Below are 23,401 nucleotides of genomic sequence, written 5' to 3' on the forward strand. Positions count from 1 at the left end.
TCCCTCGTTGAGACTCGGTTTCCCTTGCCGAGACCTCCCACTCAGGTTCCCCACTCAAAAGCACAGAGTTCAGTGTCTGCGTGAGCCAGCGTCGTTGCACGCCTCCCACACACGCAGGCACTGCCAATGCCGCCCCTCTTCTCCTCCCTGGATTTCTTACAGGCTTGCCTGTTGCAAGGACGGCTGCTCGGATTCCCTAACAGGGCACAGTGAAGACGCATCTGGCCACAACGGCGACACCAAGCACCCCCGACCTGGCGGCAGCGCGCGGGCCGGCGGTGCGAGTAGAGGGGGTGGAGCTGGCCGTGGTGGCAGCAGCAGTGAGCTTTCAACCCCGGAGAAACCCCCCATCCAGAGGGCCGGCCTCTTCAGCAGTCGGTGGGAAACTACTGTGGGAGAGTCTGCCACCAGCATCCCCACGACTGTCGGCTCCCTTCCCAGTTCAAAAAGCTTCCTGGGCATGAAGGCGCGAGAGTTATTTCGTAATAAGAGTGAGAGTCAGTGTGATGAGGACAGCGTGACCATCAGTAGCCTTTCTGAGACGCTAAAGACAGAACTGGGCAAAGACCCGGGTGCGGAAGCCAAGACCCCCCCGAACCTCGACGGCCCGCACCCCTCCCCCCCGAACCTGGACAGTGTTGGACAGCTGCACATCATGGACTACAACGAGACTCATCATGAACACAGCGAAGGATGACGGTCACTCAGTGTTAACTTGCAGGTTGCTGGCGTAGAACAGGAGGTGTGAATGCACGTTCCCAGGCTTTCCTGTCTCCAGGGTCTGGGTGGCTAGCTCACGCGGTGGAAATGGGATGGAGGTCCTTTTGACAGTTGACTGAACGCAGAACGGTTTTTGGATCTGGCATTGAAATGCCTCTTAACTTTCCCCTCAGCCCACTCCCCAGCCTGTCTTTCATTTACCCAGCAGTGTGGACTAATCCGAGGGCCAGTTTGCATTCCTCAGTAGCTTTATTTTCTTCCTTCCCCCACAATGGTTGCGCCCTTTGAACCTGTGCAATATGAGGCCAAATTTAATCTTTGAGTCTAACACACCACTCTCTCCTTTCCTGAAACTCGGAGAATGGGTTGGCTCTCCGTTAGCCCAGGTAATTGGTGGTGTTGCAGGTAAGTCTGGTCTTGTCCCTTTCCACAGGGATGTAGCTTGCGAAGCTGGTCAACTTCATGTGGAAGCTTTTCACGAGACTTTGTCACTGCTTTTTGGTTCTGAAGTGCAGCCTCTAAAGCAGCAGATCTAGAGAAACAATTGTTTATTCTCCCTTACGTTCTTTTGGCAGTTCTGATAAGCTTCCTAGAAAGTTCTGTGTGAACAAACGTCTGTTGTTAGAGGAGTCTGGAGCTGGCACCATGGAGACCATCCTTTTCCTTTGGGAATGCTCTGTCCCTCCTTCCCCGCTACCTCTTATTTATTTGGTGTTTGCTAGAAAGCTGGGACTGCTCTGACCAGGCTGGCGTAGGGGTGGTAAAACCCACTCTCTGCAGGAGGGGAGGTTGGTGGCTTGAGCAGTTGCCTGAGAAGCGCTTGTGGACGAGGAACTGCCCCTTGGGCAGGGCTGTGCCAGCTGAGCCTCGGGGTTCACCCCCCCCTGCCTCGGTCTGTCTGCCTCTCTCCCTTCGTGTTTCCATGAGCCTCTCATCTATGTCAGCTTCTTGGTGATGCTGCTGCAGAAAGGCTCTGAAGGCCCAAAGAGTTTCTTCAGCATTTAAATGACCATTGCTTCTCAGGCTGGTAGAGCCCCCTCGCCGTTGCTGATTCTAGACCACCAAAAAGGTAACAGCTTTCTCACACCAACCTAACTTTCCGGGGCCGGCCCTCCAGGGAGCTTGATGCTGCTCCCTTCCCACACATTAGTGGTGGCCGAGCAGTTCAGAGCAGAGTCCTGGCGAGCGTTGACCAAGGCGGTCTGACGTGCACCCTGGGCTGCCTGCACACGCTCAGGGGAGGTGACCCCAGCACAGCATCTGAAACTCAGTACAGGCTCCAGAGGTAGATGCTAGAAGCCTAAGCGCTGTTGCTTAGTGTCCCAGCCGAGGCAAGGAGAGACCGGCAGGAAAGAGCCGGTGAACTTGGTTTTTCTCTTTTTTATTCTTTTAGTTAAAAGTATACGAGGGGTTTCAGCCGTGAGGGGGGAAAAAGACGGACCGTAATGGTACGAAATCTTACTGCTTACAGAAGCTTCCAGCATGTGAGGGTGAAGGTCTTGTCTTTTAAGTGTTGCAGTAAACATTCTAGCACTCCTGACCAGAGGGGGCGAGGTCACGAGAGACACTGTGTCACCACCACTACACTGGCGCGAAGCCTCGTCCAGACGGGATCTTCAGGTGTGCTTGACTGTGCCCGGCCCTGCGCGGCCGGGCAGTGGCTGCTGGATGACCCGTGTGGACTAGCAATAACCACATGTGGTGAATTCAGCTTTGTCCAAAGGAGAGCTTAAAATCGAGTATGTCCTGTTTCCTAGTTCAGTTTTAGGAAAGGAAAACACGAGCAAATTCAGAAAGGAAGAAAATGTTAACTGGATTCCTACTGAAACCAGGTCAAAACGCTCACCCTTCCCCAGCCCGAGACACCTGTGCCACAGAACAAAGACACCAGGCGTTTAAATCAAAGCCTTTTTCCTGATTAACTGGCAAAGGCAGAGGCCAATGTAAAGAAAGAAAAAACATTTTTAAGAACTGAGAAGATTGTAAAAATATAGGGCAGAAGGGGGAGGCAGCGTGGTGAAGTGGGCTGTGGCCTGCGCTGGAGGCTCTGTGGGCAGGTCTCTGGGCCCAGGGCCCTTGGCACATCCCTCGGCCCAGCCGGCTGCTTAGCTCGACAACCATGGCCAGCCTAGGGGAGCTGCGCTCAGCTTCCTTTGCGTTCTAGGGGGCCGGGCTTTTTATTCAGCCAAGGCTGGGGGACTGAGGCCTGGATGCCTGTTGAAGTTACCCAGCCTAAACATTTAGGCTTTTATGTTGCAAAGGACTCAAGTCAATAGTAAGGTTTAGTTTGGTTTTAAAAACAATAAACCTGCCAGGGGCCAACAGGTCACCGATTGCGCAGCAGCGAGTCTTTTTAAGGACAGAAAGGTGATAGATAGTAGAGGGACACTACAGAGAGAATTCGAGCCTGGGAGCTGGCAAATGTATTAGAATAGTTACAGCATCAGGTCCAGCAGCTTGGGCAGGTCAGGCTTGCCTGCCTCAGAGCTGTGTGGCCAGTGTGCGTGACCTGCTCTGATCCCCACCCAACACTAACCAGGGTCAGCACAGGGCCTGGGGTTGCAGTCTGCTTCTTGGGCAGCATGAAATTTGTTTTCAAAAGGAGCACTACAGTATCACGGGGGTGGTGGGGCCAGGTCGGGCCGAGTGGCAGCATGGTCTCCATAGAGAAAGCACGTTCCCGAGTCCACTGCAGGACGGAAGCACACGGGCCTCCCAGACAGGACTTTGAGGGATTTTTAAAAAGCTTTTGACAGGGTTCTGCCATAAAGTCTACAGAAATTGTTAGTGTAGCATTGGAAGAAGTACCTAGTCACGAGTAAGAAAATAAATCCAAAGGCAGGAGACAGAGGTCGTTTCTTGGGTCAGGAGGTTTTTAAAGGCTTCCATGAGCCGAGTGCCAGGCCCAGCCGTGGGCAGCCAGTGGGCGGCCGTGGCCTCCCTAGCTTGGTCAGCAGAGTGTTTCAGCTGCTGGGGATTCTTAACCAGGCTCCGTGGGCGCAGAGAGAAGCGATAGGTCAACTGCTGTGTTTGCCTTGTGGAGGGGAAAGGGGCCAGCTCTTCCGAGCAGGGAATCTGGGAACCGCTGACACGGATGGTGAGCCCACTGTGCAGCTGTGGTCCAAGAGGCTGGCACATCACGGGGCAAAATCAGGACGACAGGACGCGAAACTCTAGACCCTGGGCTGTCCCCATTTGCCACAGCCCGTGTAGTTTCTAGAGGTTTTGTCACAAAAGGCCAAAGTCTTATGGTTGTGCAGGAGGGGGTGGCTGATACAGCGGCCGCGATGAGGGCGTCCCCGTGAGCTGGGCTGTAGGGGTTCAGACTCACAGTTCCGAATGAAAACTTGGGTGTTTCTGTGTAGAGAATATAGCATGTGCTGTGACTAGCCAGTGGGAGTTTGTACCAAATACTAGAACATGCCACTTGAAGCCAGAAAGAACGGAAGAATGAGTGAGAGGAAGTGCCACGTGGAGCGCCGAGAGATGGGAGGAAGCCGTGCAGGTTAAGGAGAGTGTGGGCGGTGCGGAGGCTTGCTCCGGAGCCACGGCCCAGGCAGAGGGCCACCCAGCCTCGCTCAGAGGGGTCCTAGGCCGAGCCCGATCCCACCCACGTCTCCTGCGGGGAAGAGAGGGGCTCATGGAATGACCCCCATCAGCGCAGCTACCTCTGCTCCTTTCCACTCTGGAGGTGTACGCTGGAAACTGATCTCCAGCCCCACCACATCTGTATGTGTTTCTGCCCAGACTTCTGTAACTCGAGCCCTCCCTTCCCTTCCCTACCCCTCCCCGGTGTGGCAGAGGAATTGGTTGCCCTCAGTGACGCTTTTCTGTATAGGTGAAAGTAAGTGTAGGTCGGGGCCCGGCCCCAAGGCTGCTGCTGTGACCCTTGTCACCATGTGGCTCGTGTCCCCATCAGGACTCTCTGACGTGTGCAGGGAGAGTGGGTTCCCGTCTTTTCCATGCCGTCCTCCGGTCTGTACGTGCTCACCTGAGAGGAGAGGGCCTGTGGCAACCAGGGAAGCCTGCCCGGGGTAGTGAGCCCCTGCACCCGCCACTGCAGAGGAGCCCTCTGCCCCCCTTCCCTTCCCTTCCCCACCGAGTTGTCCGTCTGGGATGAGTAGGCCAGTTGAACCGTTGGAATAGATGTTTTAGAGGAGACCCCTGAGAGTTTGAGACCCACCCCCCATCACCCCCTCCTCCCTTCCCCACCTCGCTACAGTGTTTGGACAGGAGGGTACGGCGCTGCTGGATGCAGCAGATACTCTGGCTGATCAAAGAGGCAGCCGGGCATTTTGCACTAGGAAGAATCAGTGATCACTTTTCAGAAGACTTCTATGGACCATAATAAGTATATTACGGAGGAACAGATTTTGTTAAGACGTAATCTAGTTTTGTAACTCAATTATGGATCAACCACATGTGGCTAACTTGCAGTTTAAAGGGATCCCATCAGTGAAAAAAAAAGATTTTTTTTTAACTGACTGCTTTTAGTTAAATTTGAGAAAGTCCTCTTGTCAAAAGGTTTAAACCTTCCCGCCTTGATCTTAGAAGCATGTCAAACAATCCACGTCAGATGCCATAAACAAGAACTGCGAGAGAAAATGGTACAATCTTAGTAAATGGGAATTGGAATCAAAAGGGTTTGCTGTCCTTCTTAGAATGTTCTAAAATGTCAAGGCAGTTGCTTGTGTTTAACTGTGAACAAATAAAAATCTATTGTTTTGCACTATTCTGCTGTGTTGACATGAAGTGACTCACGCTGGCCTCTGAGGGGCTCATAGGTGAAGTAGGGACCCGTCCACGGATGCAGAAGCCTCCGGCCTGGCCTGGTTGGTCACCTCAGGTGGCTGGAGGAGGTGCTGACAAGTAGAATCTGGCTTTCGTCTCTCTAGGACCCTTTTTGTTCTAGCCCATTCTGTGGCCCACAGCCACAGATCCTCCCTTTCTCTGCCTCGGATTCCTGCCTTCCCTCCCGAGAGTGGCATGGTGGCATGGAGCAGGTGACGTGAGTCATCCCCACCCAGACTCTCCAAGCCGGACGGCCTGCAGGGACCGCACTGCTGTCCCACCTCGTGCTGGGAGTATGCTTGCCTCCCTACGGGTTGGCTGGCCGTTGGCTTTAATACAGTCCTTTTGGTGGCACCCAGGTGACACCGAGGTCATCGAGAGCTTACCGGTCATGTTCTGTGAACGTGCCAGGGAGAAGGGCAGCCGGCACCCACCACCTTCCTTCCGTTACGTTGTCAGGGTTTTGGAGGAAGGCAGGAAACTACCTCAAACAATTGTTCGATCCAGCCTTGGCTTACCATCTCTTCCTTGGAACAGACATTTCCAGCTGCCCCTGCAAATCGGTGTGCTTTGCCCATGTTAATGGTGGAAGCAGCGCTTTGAGAGAAAGACTCAGAGGTGGCAGTTTTTGATTTCGTCTGGAAAATTCAGATGTCTATTCAGATTCCTGTCTGAACAGCTTCTAACTATGGAAGGCCAGTTACGAGCTGGTCTGTGGGTCTTTGGCATGAACCCCCCCGAGAGCAAATGTCTATAGTGGTTGCTCTTTGCTCAAGGTTTTGCTTGTGAGGCTACTGGCCAGTGTCCTCTGAGGTCTCAGGGTAAATAAAGAAGGGATAACTCCCAGGAAACCAAGCCAGGCAGAGAGGGGAGAACACTTTTTATTCTTGACGGTCGCCCCCGAGGAAGCAAGAACACAGAAGCTAAGTCGCCCCCTGTGAAGGGAAAAGCCAACAGTCAGTCAGAACTTCCAGCAAGCTCAAGAGCCAGAGACACATTCTGTAATGTCGGGGCCTTGACTGTGTTGTAAAAATCAGGAAACTGTCCTTGCACAGGAGCCATAAAATCAGAATTCTTCCGGTTTCTCTCATGGTCTCCCCTCTCCCAAGTAAAGGAGAGCAAAGGCAGGTTCGTTCCCCTTTGGGTTTTGGTTCAGAGACCTAATCACACTGAGGAAGTCCACCGTGCCGGCCCTCAGCATCCTGGCAGGCTGAGCAGCTGGACCTTGCAGGAGCCGAGCCTTGCCTACGGTTGCCGCTGTGGTGGGAAAGGAGCTGGCAGGCCTCCGGCGCAGCGGCTCGGCCCAGAAAGCCGGACCTGCAGCGTGGCCGGGCCTGGCAGGGTGCAGGCTGGCAGCTCCCAGAGCACCTGGGCAGGCTGGTGACCCCAGTTCTCAGCAGCCTCCCCGGGACACCTGCTCCCACCAACACCGGAAGTGGGGGTCCTCTTCATTGGCACAGAGCCTGACACTCAGAGGTGAGGAGAGCTTAGAAGTGAAAGTGAGAGAGGAAGAGAGGTTCTCAACAGTATATTGGGCAGGCCCCTCTGGGGTTCATCCGTGGTGGGGACTGTGGATGCCAAAGAATGGATCAGCCAGTGGAGACCAAGTTAAGTGACCGAGCACGCTACAGGACACAGCAGGTTGCCAGCTATGAGTTACAGTTTCCCACCAGGCGGTCTCCAGGGAGGTTTGAAACATCCTGTGTCATTCCCCCTACGTTTGGGGCTGTCTTTTGTAAGTCGCCAACATTTGTGCTTGCTTAACCGAGGCTGGGTGCCTGTGGTCCAGGAAGGGCGAGCAGCCACCCCGGTGGCTTCCTGGCGGGCCTGGGGCTCACTCACATGCTGCAGGGCTTTGCGGGGCAGCTTCTCTGAGTGGGCGATCCATTCTTTCATTAAGTCCAGGCTGATGGGGATGAGGCTGACGACACCTCCGTAGTGGTTCCTGGCCTCGTCACAGCTGAGGTGGTTCACCACGTCGTGAGGGTACCTGCAGGGCAGCAAGAGGGCCCCACCCAGGCCCGGGGCAGGCTCTGATCCTGGCCGCCCCTCAGAACCCCCTGGGGAGGCGTAGGGCCGCACGGGCCGAGCCGCACTCTCTACGGGACCGTGGTTCGGCGGGCTTGCGGCCCAGGAGCCCTGGCTAATCCAGGTGTGAGGGGCAGGACTCTTGAACCACTTGCCTTTGGTTGCAGAACCCCGGATCAGGGGCCGTGGAAACCTGCCGTAACTGCTCCAAAACCTGCTGGTTAGGCCCTCTGCCTCTTCACCCCGAAAACTAAACGGCGTGCTCCGGAACAGGGCACTCTGTGCTGAGGGCCCCCAGGGCACAGAATGAGGGAGCCGCACTGGTGGTACTGGGGCTTCTCCGTGGGCTTCTGGGAACACGTGCCCTGCGACGCCCCCTTCCCTTTGTCCGGTATCAGCTCCACCCTACCTGCGGCCTCAGCAGCCACTGTTTGCACTAAAACAGTTTGTGGGGTTGGCCCTTCCAGTAAGTCAGTGGGCCTGGGATTTCCCACCAGGTAAGGGGGTCTGGACAGTCGCCACAGGATCCACCCGCGGGGACGCACCTGCCCCGTCCGCAGACGCCTGCCTCTTCCTGGGGGTCGCCCCCTCTCCCTCCCGCCCCGCTGCCCTCCATGCTCAGGCCGCTGGGGCCTCCGGAACAGGCCCAGAAGGGACTTACTTTGCTCTGAGGCTGCTCAGGTCGTTGCTTTGGCTAACCATGGATTTGCATTTCTCAAGCAGGTTGTTGGTGGCCGGGGTGCCGGAGTGGAGGGCTTCGAAGTGCTGACACAGCTTGTTCAGCTCTGCGCAGATGTCCAGGAACATGAGCAGAATGCGCCGGTCTGTGGAGTTGTTGCAGTAATGCTCCGTGTAGCTCTGCACCTGTGGGGGCCGCACGCTGGGCGCTCAGGAGGCGGAGTCACGGGGCAGACGCCAGTCACACTGAAGCGTCTGCATGCAGACGCCACTACCTACAGTCACGGTCACGGAGCGTCCCAGGCGCTGTGCCAGGCGCCGTGCAGGCTGGACCTCACAGCTCTCAACATGCTCATCTAAACCCCACGGGGTGCCACGCACCTCAGCCAACACCCAAAGCAAAGAGCGCCGCTCCCTGACCTTTCGGGACACAGTCCCACTCGGGCCCCACTGAGGAGCAAAGAGAAGGCACTAGAATTCTCTCAAGTTACCTTGTCCTGTGTTTCCAAGGTAGAGGAAGGAGGGACAAAGGGAGCCAGCAGAGGCATCACCCATAGAAGGTAGTCTGTACCTCACACCACACACTGACACCAACTCTAGGATGAAGATCTTAAATGCCAGAACAAAACGGAAGCCCTCCTGTGAACGTGTTCCAGATGCAGGAGTCGGGACGCCTTTCCCAAGTCATTAAAGGCGTTCAGAATGGTGAGACGGCTGATCCACGCTCAGCCCCTCTGCTTGGGGGGAACGGAGCTCCTTCCCGGGCAGGGGCTCTTCCTCTCTATCCAACCTCACCCCCCCGCCCCACCCCCACCACTGAATCTGAGGTCAGGCAAGGCGGGAGGCCTGGCCTCGGGCTGAGGAGAAACTGGCTCCAGTTTAGGCAGGATTCACTGGCCCATTTCCCCAACGCAGGCCCCACCCGTGGCAGGCCGGTGGCTGGGGACATCACCTCCCTCCTCTAGCAGCCAGAAAGTTCTAAGTCGAAACCAGGTTGCCTTTCTGTTGCTAGGGGATGTCCTCCCAAATGATCTGAGTGGTTCCAAGTCCAGCAGCTCTGGGGGGGGCTCCGGCCACCTCCATATCTGCTGCGGCACTGCGGGAGGTGAGGAGGGGCCTGCCCCGCGGTGTAACTACAACACAGCAGTCACTGGGCTACCGGGTGTGTGTGCTGGTTACCTCTGGAGAACCCAGGCTCAGGGAGGGCAGGGTGAGGCCAAGAATCGAAGCTTCCCATAGAGAGTCAAACCCTGGGGCCGTTGTTTACCAAGAGCCTTTGCTGAACCTAAGACCAGAAGGCCACTCCCTTGTGCGGGTGGGGGGGTGGGGGTGCGGGTCTCAGATGCTCCTTCCTGATAAACCTGTCCAGTGGCCTTGGAAGTCTGAGCCTTTGGGGAACGGGCTAGAAAAAGGATGTAGCTAATTGACTTCCAGATAGTTCAGGGGAAAGAGGCTATTTTCTGTAGGTTTAAAAAGTTTTCAAGTTAAAAAACCAGGAGAGGCTTTTACATATATTAGAAGAAAGGATTTTTTGAAGGATGCTGGCAGGGTTGCTATTCCCCGTGGGCCCATGCACTTCTCCTAAGCAGTTCTGAGCTCTGGAGGCCGCCCCCGCCCCATGCCCCCATGCCCCCATGCCGTGAGCCACTGGCCTTCCACAAGCTGACTCGTGGGCCCGAGGCATGTGTGCAGTTGGAAGGGTCCCAGCTATGTGTGCTGCTTCCTGGAAGGCGTGTTCGGTCTTTGGCAGAGCAAACTGGGACAGAGCTAACTCAGGAGGACACCGGGTTAAGTGAAAATGTGTGCAGACGGGGGTGGGGAGGGTGGGGGGGTGGAGCAATGTGCTTGGCACCTCGCTGTTTCTCAGATCCCAGTAGGATCTAACAGCTGGGACCACAGGCATCGGACGCTGGCTGAGAGTCTCCCTCATGATCTCCCTAAATCTGCATGCTCCCTGGAGGTGCTCACTCTACAGAGTAGACCACTGGAGCACAGACAGGTGACCCCCAGCTGCAGGTCACAGAGGGCGTGTGGGGCTGAGCCGGGACCTGAACCCTGGCTGGCAGTCTCCGGCCCATGTTTGTAACCACTTTGCTATTTACTCACATACCTGGGGAGGGGATGCCTGGCTCGCTCCACTAGTTAAGCTCCAAGTCCTGACTCTGGCACAAGGCGCTTGCCCCCTCTGGGCCTCAGTTTGATCTTTCAAGCAAGGTGTCACACGGGAATCTCTGGGCCTGGCAGGCCCCTGGGAGCCCGCCCCCCCGCCCGCCAGCCCACGGGATGCCACCTGTCCGATGCTGGCGATGGGCCGGGTCTTGTCGTGGGCGTTGTCCCTGCAGCGCTCCAGAGCGGTGATGAAGGTGAACTGCTGCTGCTGGAAGAGCCTGTACTTCTGCTCGGTGTTTCGCAGAGACTCCTTCGTCTCATTCATGGTCTTCCTCAGCGGTCATTCACAGGAGGCGGGGGATCTGTGGGGAGGGAGAGGGCGGGGCTGAGGCGCTGGGCACAGACTGCACACCCAGCTCCGGAGCTCCAGACCAGCACGCCCAGGCCCCACTCGGGTGAGAACCACACTCACTGCACCTGCCCCAGGCCATCCAAGACAGTAGAGCCTGACCCAGGTCCCTTTACCCTCCAAGGACACGTTCTGTGCCATCAACTGTGACTTCCTTGCCTCAAGTGTGGATACGGATTGCTCTGGTCCTCAGTTCCTCCAGACCTTGGACGGACGGACGGACACACACACACACACACACACAGCCTCCATGCCTTCCTGCGCTGTCAGCAACAGAGGGGAGCACGGCAGATGTCATAGAAAATAAAATCTGTGATTATCAGTTTGGACCAAATCATTTTAAAACATCTGCCTCTTTGCAATTGGTGGGGAAGTCTAAGGATTGTTTCCAGTGGGCTGAGCAGGGGAAGAGCCTGTACGGGATTGTCGAGTGTGAGAAGATGCAGTTTCCCTGCCCTGTGCTTGGGTCAGGAGCCCTGATCTCAGGCTGGCACGTTCTCAGGGCAGGGGCTGGCCTGATGGGAAACATTAACGCCATGGGGAGTGCTCTCTTTTGGTGCCTCACAGACTGTCCCTGGTGTGTGGTTCAGGTAGTCCACAAGGCATCTAGAATCTTCTGTGAGCAGAGAAGGCTGTGGGTTCTGCTCTCTGTGACATCACAGTTTTGCTGAGCCTGTGCAAGATACCCAGGTCCCAGATTTACGGAACTCCAGACCTGGGAGACCTCAGTCGTTCAACTCCCCTTAACTCCCGGGGCGGGGGGGGGGGGGAGCTGAAGTCCAGCGTGTCACAACAAGCTTGTCGTGGACACCCTAGGTCCCAGGCTTCCTGACATCTAACCAGAGTCCTCAAAGCTGTCCCAGCCGCCATGCCTCCACCACGAGACACCACCAGCACTTCATGTGCCCTGTGTGAGCGGGGGTCAGAGGCGGCTGAGCCAAGCTAGGGTCCAAGCGAGTTGCTGCAAGGGCTGGGGTGGGGCAGAAGACATTCCAGGCTTCCTGGCAGGCCCCAGGTGGAGGAGAGCAAGCCCAAGGGAGACGGGAGGCCATTTCTGCTGTGTCTCCCTCAGCATCCCGAGCCCATGGCAGGGCTGGAGCAGGGAGGGCATCTCCGTGGCAAGAAGAGGGATGAAAGGAAATGCAAAAACAGATGAGAAGGTGGCCTCCAGGACACGACGGGGGCAGCACAGCAGAGAACTTGGGGAGGGCTGGGAGCTGAGCCGCGACAGGATGCGCCCTGATAATGGCGCCCTGTGAACCTCAGTGGGTGGAGGAGGACATGCAGCAGCAGTGCCCAGCGCCGCCGCCCGCCCCCCAGGAGCCACGGGGCCTGTTTGCTCACAGCAGCTGCAGCTCTATGGGGGTGGGCCTGGGCCAGGGCTGGGCTGGGCGCCCGTGTCCTCCCCACTCAGTCCCCTGCCCGCTGTGGGCGAGCACAAAGGGGAGCCTGGGTTGTGGGGATGCAGTGGGGGCCCACTGTTTGTCAGACACCTGGAACCCCTGCCAAGGTCCCCCTACCCCCTGCCAGGCAGCAATGGCGGACGCGGTAAAGGGGGGCAGGGTTTTGGGTTGTGCCTCCAATGGTGCAGGCTTACCAGGCAGGTGAGGCACTCGGTGTGAAACTGAAGGGGCACCACAAAGCCCAGCAGTCGGGCCAGGTAAAAATATTTAACACACTATATGAAGAAATAAAAGTCAACAGCAAAAAGTCCACAAAGTGCCTAAATTTTAAGTAAACACAGAATGGGATCCAGTGCGGGGCCTCGCTGTACAGGAGTCCGAGGCAAAAGGAACAAGTAATACTGATCCCATCTTTAAATTTTTAATAGTTTACTCTCAATGGTTTTTTTTTTTTTTTTTTGCATTAGTTTTGATGTTTTTAAATGTTATTCGTCCTGATGGCAGGGGTTTTGGGCGCCCTTCACATTCTGCGCCAAGGCAACCACCTTACTTGCCTCACCTAGTTTGGGCCTGGGGCTTACAAGTGACACGGGGGCTGAAGGCCTAGAAAAGTCGGAGCCAGCACACAGCGGGGCTTCGGGGGAGGAACAGGGGCATGTGCTTTCAGTCTGGCCTTCCCCCATTAACGCTCGGGGCTGTGCTGGGTGGTTAGGAACCCAAGCCCGGGAGTCCTATAGTCCCGGCTTTAAATCCCGGTGCCGCCGCAGGGTGAGCCTCCGCGTTCTAACATGCTATTGGGAGAGGACAGGGCCAGCCTCCCAGCCGTGGGGTGAGCACCGCGGCAGGTGACAGGTGTGGAGCCCAGGCCCCGGAATGCGGCAGCGCCCGATTGTCGGGGCAGTGAAAGCAGCTGTGATTACACGGTGTGCACACAATCACGGGAGTGGGCCACGACAGGCACAGTGTGCACCCGGAAAGCAGCAGAGGCTGCTGAGGACTTGACCTCCCGGAGAGGAGAGGTGGGGAGGGTGGGGCAGAGGGGTGGGGACCCTGGCTAGAGGCTGAGAGGGGGTTATGCGGAATATTGTGAGCAAGCACAGAAGGCAGTGGACAGAGTAAGGCCGAGGGACCTAAGCATCAGACAAAGCTAGGAGAACCACTGAAGGCCAAAATAAGAAGCACGTCATGCGTTCATTCATTCATTCATTCTGCAATGCCTCCCATACGCCAGACACCATTCTGAGTGCTGGGCTATACACGGCATTGAACAAAATAGACAAGATCCCCTTCCCTGGAGGGACTTATCTTTCAGAGTGGGGGGCAGACAATAAGGATGAGTGAATGAACCACGTTTTAGATAAGGGCACTGCTAAAGAGAAGAGGGAGCTGGGCAGTGGGTTGGGAGTGTCGGGATGAAGAGCTTCACAGTCTGCAAGAGGGTCCTCTGCAGGGGGTGGGTGGGTGCGGGGCAGGGCAAACTAGAGCCATGCTCCAGCCTTCAAGGAGATCCTGAACACCCACCCCAACCCTTCTAACAGCAGTTACTCTCTGTGGGGCCCTAGGAAAACCCCGGCCATGCCTTAAGTCCTCACCTATGAAGGTACCACGATTATCCCATGACAGATGACAAAGCTGAGGTTACCCAGCTAGGAGAAGTGAGCCAACCAGGATCTCCCACTCAGCTCTGCCTGACTTTATAAAGTCTGGGCTCTCGGATAGCTCCCTCTCCCTCTGTGATGGTCCATAGAGACAGACATGCCAGACATCAGATTGACCAGAGCTGGGAGTGGGTGGGTGGGGTGGAGGGGATACCAAAGGCCTGAAAAGCTGCTCAAACCCTCCTAGGGGTCATGCACTGGCTGGAACCCTGGGCCTCATTTCCACTCCCATGAGACTGTTCTCTGTTCCCCATCCCCTAAGGGGCCGCCCTATGTGTCTGACTCCCTGCCACCCTCCTGGGGCTTCCTGGGGCTGTCAAGTTCTCTAAGGTTATAGCCCTACCTCGGCTGGTGGCCCCAAGAGGCCCTGAGAGCAAAACTGACTTGGCTCTTGATCCTAGAGACTTGTGACATGCGAGCCAGGAATGTTGTAAGAAGAGCTGTAATAAGCTATCCAAAGTGTCCCTTGAACGAGAGTCACTGCAGCCAAATTAGTGTGGATGAAAGGCACAGGGTGCAGGCACTTCTCGATCTACGGAGGAGGAAGGAAAAAATGATTACCCAATAGGTTTTAGGCTTTAATTGATTTGTGTTTTTCCAGGCTGCTAAAGAAGATTAAATCGTGGTATAAAAATCGCCTAAGGCTTAAAATAAATGAGGAGAAAGGCAAGTCATTTCAGAAATGTCCAGGAAGCAAACTGAACCTCTCCAGTGCAAACTGCGGGTTTGGTTGTTGTGTTCTTTGTTCAGGGGGAGGCAGCTTCCTTTTCTTCCCCAGCTGTCTTTGCAGTTGTCTTTGACAAGCCAACCAAGGTGTGCACGCTTTGAGGAAGCGGCTCTGAGGGGAAGAGGCAGAACTGCAGCCTTTTACGTTGGAGGGCATGTCTCTGGACAAGTGGCTGGTGGTGACGGCTTTGGCTAGGAGTCAGACGTCAGCCCTGGCTCTGCCTTTGCTTAACAAGTGAACCTAGCCAAGAATTTTCCCCTTTCTGGGCCTCAGTTTATCCCTCTGTAAAATCAGGGGGTTTGGATTAGAAGATCTTCAAGGGGACTTCTGATTTTAATGCTTCACGATCAACCCCTGATGAGGAAAGAGGCCCAGAAAAGGGAAAAGACTTTTGCCAGAAGTCATTCAGCCACAACCACCTTTCACCACTCTGATCCTCCAATTTCTCATCTGTAAAATGGGAATGAAGGTACTTATTTCTCAGGGCTGGTGCAAAGATTAAACGAGATAATATGACTAATAGTAGCCCCTATGCATTGTGCACTTACTACATGCCAGTTACCAATACTTCAGGTATATGAGCTCCTGGAATCCTTCCCTAATCCCCACTTCACAGGGGAGGAAAGTGAGGCAAAGAGCAGGCTCACAAGGCCAGGTGGAGCCAGGAGCTGAACTCAGGGCAATCTGTACTGACAATGCCAGACGTCCTGTCCATAATGTACAGACCCCATAGTTTTGTTAAGAACACTGAGGGCTCAAAACCAGGAGTAGCTCCTCCTAAAAATGGCAACAGACAAAAAGCTAGAGTCCTAGTTCAGCGCTGTGTCTGATACCAGGCTGCCCTGTCCCACTGGGCACTGGCGCAACTCGAAGCGCTCCTTCCCCCCACCATGTCCCACCCCACCCGGGTCCCGCACCAGTCATTCCTCTCCCCCCAAACCCCAGGGTCTGGGTAGGGGTGGGCCCGGGCCCGCCCCCGCCCCCGCCCCCGCCCCCGGCCCGCTTTAACCTTGCTGGTCCTAGAGCGGCCTTCACTTACAGAGCGCTCTGTGGAGTGCCTCCGAGGCTGTCTGGGGCCCCGGAGGGGCGGGGAGGCCCTTCCCAGGGCTGGGGAGGCGGGTGGGTGGGGTGGGGAGGTCGATGAGAAGGGGCGGGGCCGCGGGCCCGATTGTTCCCGTGGGTGCCATAGCAATCGGGTCACGTGGCAGCCCCGCCCCACCCCGTGAGCCTAGGCCTTCCCTCCCGCCCCAGGGACTCCCCTACCTTTTCAAACCGTTCCCCAACTTCTATTCATTTTAAAGATGGGGAAACTGAGGCCCAGAGAGCAGAACTGGGCCGGCCCTCAGAGCTCCCAACGCCCGGGTCGGGGTGCGATGGCGGAACCAGCTCAGGACCCGCCTCCCGTCCCCCCGGTTGGCGTCCCAGCACCGGGGGCCCTCCCGAGGCACCTCTGGTCCTAGAAGGCCACTGCTGGAGCGGCCTGAGGGGTCCCGCTGTGACGTGCAGACTGCGGAGCGAGGCCCGCGCGGGGAAGCACGTGCCCCTCCCCGGCCCCGGCGGCTGGTCCCGCGGGCCGAGGAGCCGGGGACCAAGCCCAGCTCCAGCCTGGAGGGCCGGCGGGCGCGCGCTGATGACGCTGCGCGGCGGCCCTAGCGACGGCGGTCTCCAGGGAGCGGGCGCGTGCTGATGACGCGCGGCGCGCCGGCCCTAGCGACGGCGGTCTCCAGGGAGCGGGCGCGCTGCACCGCGGCATGGACGCGACCACCGCCCCGCACCACATACCCCCGGAAATGCCCCAGTACGGGGAGACGTACCACGTCTTCGAGCTGATGCAGGTGACCGAGGCGGCCCCGCCCTGTCGCGACGCCGGGCGCCGGCCGGGAGCCTCCGTGGCGATAGGGTGCGCGGCGGCGACCCCGCGGCTGGGGGCTGTCCGACTCCTGTACCGCCGGGACCCCGAGGGATGACTCGGTCGGAGGACGCCCCGCGTCCCTGCCCCGCGGACCCAGGAGGGAGGAAAGGGGTCAGGCCACCTGGCCAGGATTTGGTCATGGCTCTGGGCCGGCCAGCTCAATGGCCTGGACCAAGTCCCATTCTTTTCTCAGTTCCGGCAGCTGGCATTTGGGGGCCCTTCCCGCGCTGACAGCCCCCAGCCTGTCTGCAGTGTTCGTTTCTGAGCTGGGGAGTGTCCGCGTTCAAGGTGACATCACCGTCCCCTGAGATGGCTGCGACCCGGGACAGCAGCCCTGTGGCTTGGGCGGCAGCATTTCCCACATGGCCCTTCTTCATTAGGGCAGGAGTTCGGGGCTGCCCCCAACCTCTCATCCTGGGTGTCTGACTTGACTGGGCCCTCTCTCCCTGTGTGCGCTTTAGCAAAGCCCTGCCCCTACTGGTTGCCCTTCTGCACCTCCTGGAGAGAAAGGCTTTCAGGAGCTGGACTGAAAGAACTCTGTCGCTCAGAGGTTGTGAGGGCCAAAGGGAAGCTGGAGCCCAGTTTCCAGAGCATTTGCTCCTCCAGGTACACCCTATCCCCAGAGGCACCACTGTGGTGACCCCTGTGCTCATTTGAGCCTCTGACCTGCACACCTGAGAGCAGAGCTCAGACTCAGAAGTGTCACCATCTCTCCAGCAAACACATGCTTCCTTTGGAAAGTGTTAACTGGCAGAGGCAGGGAGAGAGATTTCTCTAAAACTGGGTGGCCAGTCTAAAAAGAAAATGGCCAGCTGAGTTGTAAGTCATCCGCTGGTGGGCAGGATGGGGCCAGCTCCTGGGGGCGCTGTGGTCTGCTCTAGAGAGCCTGCTGTACCTCAGAGTGATTTTTGGACGGAACAGTCTGCAGAAGCTTTTAGTTCAGTATTTCCAGTCCTTAGTCATTTGTGTGTGTTCCCTCCGTGGATCTTACCATTTTCATTACTTACACTTTTTATTTTAAAATAATTTTAGACCCACAGGATATTACCAAGATAGTACAGAGTTCTGATGTACCCCTCCCCAGCTCCCCCTACTAAGACCATCTGACGTCACTCCTTGACATTCACAGTCCTACAAGACAATTAACCAGATGGAGGCCTTATTTGGATTTCATCTGTTTTTACCTGCACTTCTTTCTTTTTCTGTCTGCACGGTTCTATGAGATGTTATCACATATATCGATTCATATAACCACCACCACAATTCCACTTTTGCTTAGTCATTTCTTTAAATCAACCCACTTAAAAAAAAATTCAACCTGTTTTACCTCCTCCTGAGCAATATCTTTGAAATCCTAGGTTTCCTAATACACAATAGATACAACTGCTTAAAAGCAAAATTAAAAACACCCATCTGTAAACCAGCTAGCATCATCTCACGTTGTCTCCTCAGTGAGAGCTGACCAGAGGCCTCTGCCAGTCGGGCCCTCCGCCAGCTGGGGAAGCTGAGGCTCAGATAAGGGAAGGGACTTGCTGGTGAGGTGCAGAGCGGAACTAGGACTTCTCACAGCTCCGAGCGCTCTACCCATCCACACGTCCTCTGCCCCCAAAGAGCAAACACCCCTCCCTGGTTGTCCCTGAAGGATGCTCCTTCCTGCCGCCAGCACAGCTCCTATTATCTCCCCAGTTCCTTTCTGTACCTCTTGTTCTGGAACCATGGAAGCTGGTTTTCCTTGGAATTAAATGGTCAGACTAGCCCAGGACTGTTTAGATACTTGGCTGGTAAATACTCCGCCCCACCCCGGAGGGCCACGGGTAGCAGTGATGGCCATGCCTCCCAGCAGTTATTGGCATTGGGCACCTACTGTGAGCGTGCCCAGCACCGGGACAAGGGTGAAGCAATAACAGCGAGCTGTGGGAGCATATGACAGGATTTATCTAGTGAGTGTGATCTGGAAGGTATGTTTCCATGGAGACCGGAGGACTCGGGGGGACAAGTGTTATAAGCTGAGGGAACAGCATTTGCTAAGGCTCTGAGGGGCACATGAACATGGTGCATGAGGAGAACTGAGAGAAGGCTGGTCTGGGAAGCACAAAGGGGCTGAGGGGAGAGGACCCTGGGCCCGCCTGCTCTGAGTCCAGGGGCAGTCCCTCCAGGTGCCTCCCCGGTGATACCCACACGACCCTTCCCTCATGCCTCTGCTCATGGGGACCCAGGCAGACAGCAGCTGGAGCAGGGGCTGGATCCCAAGTTGAAGGCGTGTTTGGTGGGTGTGGTGGAGAGATCAGGCCCCATAACTGGTATTGGTAGCAACCAGGGTCTGGGCCACCTGAGCCCGAGCCCGGGGCTCTGGATGCCCACGCAGCTGTTAACCACCTGGGTGTCTGCCCTGTGCCCACAGAACATGCTGGAGCAACTCCTGATCCACCAGCCCAAGGACCCCATCCCGTTCATGATCAGTCACTTGCAACAAGACAATGATAATGGTGAGCATTCGAATGGGCCTCCTGCCTGACAGCTGTGAACCGCTCTGTCCTCCCTGTGTCTGAAGGGAGGGCTGGACAGGGTGGGGAGGGGTTTTGACAACTTGGGGTGGTGTCTGATTGAAAAATGCCTTAATTTCTTTGCGGGGCACAGCTTAAAATTTCTCTTGCCAAGTTATTAAAACGAAAACCTCCGAACGGCCCGTGGAATCAATTATTAATGCTTTCGCGGGTCCCATCTGATCTCGCCTGTTGGGTTTAAGCTCTGTGATGACTCCACTTGTCAGGTGTAAATTTGGTTTCTGGTCTGCCTAGACAGGCAGCACTTGGGTCTTCCTGATGGTCTCATGACTGGTGCCCGTTAGTGAGTGCCAGAGTTCCCCCAAACGTTGGCCCAAGTGCAGGTCAGCTGGACCCAAAGCCACAGCTCAGAACCAGGGAGAAGGGAGGGGTGCTCTGTTCCACGGTCAATTTGCCAAGTGGAGGATCATTCCCGTCCTGTGTGAGCTGTCAGGGAGAACTGGTGTCTGGGAGCTTTGATGTTTCTTTCATCGGGGCACTGGCCGCTTTGAAGGAGATACCAGCACACCAGTGAAGTTAGCACTTGGCGCAGCTGAGAGGGGCAGAGGCTTGAGATGCCCCGCGGTGGGGTTCACACGCCTAAGATGAGAAAGGACGCTAAGCAGTTTAAAAAACAGCCACAAAAATAGGTGGGAGGGAGGAGACCCCAGGCCTGCAGGTGCACCAGGCACAGCAGGCCTTTTCGGTGTGCCCCACCCCCAGATCCTGACCCATCTCAGGCTTGGCTGCAGAGCATCAGAGTGAGGGGCTGCTCGGGTCCCAGGGCCATTTCACCAACCTAAGCAGAGTGGCTCGCAGAGGGCCCAGTTGTGCCCCTTTCTGAGCCTTTGGTCAGGGAGAATCGAAAATTGATGTTGGCTGTGAGTCCATTTGCCCCAGGTGGACATGGAGCTGTGAGCACGGAGGGCCAGGAGAACCATCTTCTCAAGCTGTCCATCTGGCCTCCTTGTGTTCCTGGTGGGGTTCACTGTGCCCCACAGAGACGCTTCTAAGAGACCTCCATTCTCTGATTGGCTGTTTATTACCTGGCATGGGGGTGCCTGCCTTCCTGGGGGTCCTGCTGCAGACTGCAGCTCACCAGACGTGCCTCCCCCACGGGGCCTCCGTTTGCCATTTGCTGGAGGCACAGGTGTCTGTCTGCCTTCCCACGTCCGCCACCCGAGTCTGGCCAGGGATCAGTGTTCCTGTTATCCAAGGACCACTTTCTCGTACTGCCACCACCCAGTAACAGCAAAACAAAGTGAAAGCAGAAGCAAAAGTACGGGAAAAATAAAGCAAAAGTAAAGTTAAAGTTGAAAGTAAAGTAAAAGTTAAATAGGAGCAAAGTAAGAGTGAATGTGACATGAAGGTGAGTTTGGTGAAGGGGCCCTTCCTGCCAGGCCACGTCAGGGGCCCTCCGGCCCACTGCGCTTCCCCACTCTCGCCAAGCAGCGAACGTGGCCCAGTCTGGGCCTCGGTACCCTTGTTCATACACCGGCCGTGCTTGGGTAACTGGGATGGAGGCCGGCGGGGCGCTGGCTGGTCCTGGTGCCTGGGCACAGGGAGGGCGGCTACGGGGCCTCTTCATCCTGCTGGTTTGAAACATTCTGCTTTGGGGTATGCGTGCCAGGCCACATGTTCTCCAACTCTGAGCCCCAAAGCTCAGCCAGCCCCCCAGCTGGAAATTCAAGAGCTGAAATGTGAGGCCAGTTCTCATTATGCTTTCATTTTGCTCCTCTGTGCGCAGATTTGATTTTCAGTGTCAAATTGCCCACTTTACCAGCATCTTTCTGTTTTAGACTCAGGGCAGCCAACGACACTGGGGGCTGGCCTTACCGCCCCCCCTGCCGCCTCCACTCTCCCTTCATCCCCTTCCATCCTCCTTAGCAGCCCCTCCGTTCATTCATGGTCTGCTTTCCAAGGCCACCTGCCATGGAGCCTTGATTCCATCTCCACACTACCCCCGCCCTGTTGCTCCCAACAGGGGTGAAGAACTCAGACCTGCCTCGTCTGGCTGTAGCTGGGGCTGGCCTCCTGGCCTCCTCAAGAGCTGGAGTCGGGGTTTTGGGCCCGATACTCTCTCAGGGAGTAGACATATTGGATCCCAGTAACCACACTTTTGGGAGCCCTCCACTGCCTCTCCCAGGCCTTGGCTGGCCGCTCTTATGGTTGTTGAAACATCTTTGCCCTTTTTGCTCAAGTCCCAACCACTAAATGAAGAGCAGAGAGGGACATCTGTGGGTCCCCCCACCTCCCGTGCCCAGGCTTCTGCCAACAAGTGAAGCAAAACATGGGGGAACGAGGGGAGGCTGGGCAAAAGAGCATGCTTTCATGAGTTTGTTTGGGGTGGAGGAAGCCAAGAACAGTTTAACCCCACCCTTGTATGTTCTGGAAGAAGAGAGTGGACAAGGGGAGGCCCTCTGAAGTCCAGTGAGCATTTCCACTGCCCTGGGTCAGTGAGTAAGGTTGTCTCATCTCCTTCCAGGGGCCTGTGTTTACTGGAAACTGGGTGGTCAGTGCTTCTGCTTACTGGGCATGATGTGGTGTGGGCAGTGGCTCACATGGCCAGTGGCTAGTGTAGAGGGAGAGAAGGCTCCAGACTCATCCCAGTGAACATGTACAGGAGGGAATGAGGGGAGCCCCCGGCACATGGCTGGCAGCCCCTTCGCCTCGAGAAAAGCAGATTTAGTACAAAGTGAGCATTTACAGTAGCCCTGGGCAATATTAAAGCAGGTGATGGTGTATATAATGGTATGTTGCGTTTTTTATCAAACGTTTGTCCAAGAAAGCTGTGTATTAGAGCTCCAATACCTAAGGGTTTTCTTGTGAATTTTAAATCATGCTCCTAGTTAAACCTCAAAAGGATCTGTGGATGGAAAGGTTTTTTGATTTCCTTTGAAGTGGTTTGAAGAAGTTGATTACTCTTGGCAGTCAAGCAGCCTTTTATGACACTGTTTATAAATAATTACTCATGAGCAGAGCTGGAGTTTCAAGGTGTTAGATTTTAAGAAACTAAAATTAATCACATAAATGTGTGCAAGAAATTAGGTGGGGAGAAAGGCCGTGAATGTTCCCCTTTTAAAGCATTTTCAGAGATGTGTACAATTTGGGTGCCACTTATTGGAGCCGGGAAGGGGAGGGTTTCCTCAGCAGCCTTTGAGCCCTGCAACTTTGTCAAGATGAACGCCTGCCTTGGGAGTCAACTCATTGCCCAAATGTTCTTGTCGAGGTGCAGCCCCTTCTCCTTGGGCTCCGCAGGCCCTGCGTCCCATTGGGTCTGGCCTGAGTTTTGAGGAGCTTGAGCAGAGGCCTGTGGCTAGAGTCCCAGAGAGGCCGCTGGGCAAAGGGCACGGGAGCCGGGCCAGTCCCCCTGCTGCTCCCTTCTTGTGGCTTTGGCCCGCAGAATATTGGAAGCTGTGTCCGCGAAGCACCCCAGCTGAACCTGCCTTGGAGAGGAAAGAGCATGCAGAGGTTTGCTGAGCTGGAGCGTGGCAGCATTAGCCCGGGCTGGAGGAGGTGCCCCTGGTGCTGCCTTGTCCACAGCCCTCCTGCCCCCACATCCCTGATTCACATCACCACCAACGGGAAAGACTTGGGGCTTCCAAGAAGCAAGTTCACACATCATTGGGGCTATGGACCAGGTTTATAAGTGTTTAGAAACGTAGGAAACAACAGTGCTCTAAAGCAATTAGTTGGGGACACATAAAAATCAAAGAAGCAATGGAAAGCCATGACATGTGTCCAGGCTGTCATGTTCTCGAGGAGAGGGCAGTGCCCCAGTTGGGGACGGGCACGGAGGATAGCCGCTCCCCTTCTGTTTCCATCTAACGCACTCACCCATGCTCCACCTTGCTTTGCTTGGCAGCATCCCTCCCCGTGCCGAGCAAGGACGAGGTGCTCCATGAGTGAATCAGTGAATCATCTGAAACCTTCCCTCCATGTTTTTCCTGAAAACGAGAAGGTGCTGTGCATCTGGACAAAGGTCTATATTTACACCCACTCAGCCTGGCTGAGTCATTGGTGTGCTGATGATTAAATCATGGGCCAAATGGACACTAGCTCCTTCTCTGGGTCCAGTTCCAAACTAAAAGATCATGTGTGTCCTTTGTCCCCTGCTTGGACGAGGTCCCCTTCCAGTGGCCTGGCAGGAACGGGCTCTGCATATAGATATCAGAGGCTGAAGTAAGTGGGAGTATACACCTGTCCATCGTCCCCTTGGCTCAAGGGTCAGGCCAACAGCGGAGAGGGGATAGTTCTGCTTCCCCAACGTCCGTTCCGTGCTCCTGGTTCCCCGCATTTAGGGGTGGGGGTGCGGCGTGGCTCAGTCAAGGTGGCACTCAGAGGCATCAGCAGGGATTCATGTTTCCAGACACCACGTTCTGATTCCTGTTTTGACCCAAGATCACAAGCCTTCCGGCGCTTT

General features: G+C 55.9%; 3 protein-coding genes across 15 annotated transcripts in view; 2 read left to right on the forward strand and 1 right to left on the reverse strand.

Moving 5' to 3' along the window:
- The window catches only part of TSC1 (TSC complex subunit 1), a 50,002-nt gene extending 44,550 nt beyond the window's left edge, over positions 1-5,452 (forward strand). For all 7 annotated transcript variants that reach the window (XM_073905559.1, XM_073905560.1, XM_073905555.1 and 4 more), the window contains one exon: positions 163-5,452. In XM_073905559.1, coding sequence (XP_073761660.1) covers positions 163-697 — 535 coding nt within the window. In that variant the 3' untranslated portion in view covers positions 698-5,452. The remainder of the gene's footprint in view (positions 1-162) is intronic.
- Positions 5,199-16,129, reverse strand: SPACA9 (sperm acrosome associated 9). 6 transcript variants are annotated; one of them, XM_073905567.1, is made up of 6 exons: positions 15,972-16,128; positions 14,140-14,328; positions 10,508-10,688; positions 8,201-8,403; positions 7,354-7,501; positions 5,199-5,312 (listed from the first exon to the last, which is right to left on the reverse strand). In XM_073905567.1, the coding sequence occupies exons 3-6, from the start codon at positions 10,649-10,651 to the stop codon at positions 5,268-5,270; spliced, it is 540 nt and encodes a 179-aa protein (XP_073761668.1). In that variant the 5' UTR covers positions 10,652-10,688; positions 14,140-14,328; positions 15,972-16,128; the 3' UTR covers positions 5,199-5,267. The 6 variants fall into 6 exon arrangements, with proteins under 6 accessions (XP_073761668.1, XP_073761669.1, XP_025744479.1 ...); XM_073905568.1 differs by lacking the exon at positions 5,199-5,312 and adding an exon at positions 6,375-6,446 and having other exon boundaries at positions 15,972-16,126; XM_025888694.2 differs by lacking the exon at positions 5,199-5,312 and having other exon boundaries at positions 6,375-7,501; positions 15,972-16,129.
- Positions 16,130-16,201: 72 nt separating this feature from the next.
- AK8 (adenylate kinase 8) overlaps positions 16,202-23,401 on the forward strand; it is a 119,235-nt gene continuing 112,035 nt past the window's right edge. For both annotated transcript variants that reach the window (XM_025888431.2, XM_073905564.1), the window contains exons 1-2: positions 16,202-16,358; positions 18,837-18,921. In XM_025888431.2, coding sequence (XP_025744216.1) covers positions 16,275-16,358; positions 18,837-18,921 — 169 coding nt within the window. In that variant the 5' untranslated portion in view covers positions 16,202-16,274. The remainder of the gene's footprint in view (positions 16,359-18,836; positions 18,922-23,401) is intronic.

This window comes from Callorhinus ursinus, unplaced genomic scaffold, assembly GCF_003265705.2.
Source record: "Callorhinus ursinus isolate GAN/ISIS: 27379988/994484 unplaced genomic scaffold, GSC_fseal_2.0 scaffold24, whole genome shotgun sequence".
Lineage (NCBI taxonomy): Eukaryota > Metazoa > Chordata > Mammalia > Carnivora > Otariidae > Callorhinus > Callorhinus ursinus.

Coding starts and splice junctions, on each gene's coding strand:
- SPACA9 (XM_025888694.2), bottom strand. CDS start 10,651: ATGAATGAGACGAAGGAGTCTCTGCGAAACACCGAGCAGAAGTACAGG. Junction 8,404..10,507: donor CCATCGCCAGCATCGGACAG/GTGGCATCCCGT, acceptor CGGCCCCCACAG/GTGCAGAGCTACACGGAGCA. Junction 7,502..8,200: donor CTGAGCAGCCTCAGAGCAAA/GTAAGTCCCTTC, acceptor GCTGCCCTGCAG/GTACCCTCACGACGTGGTGA.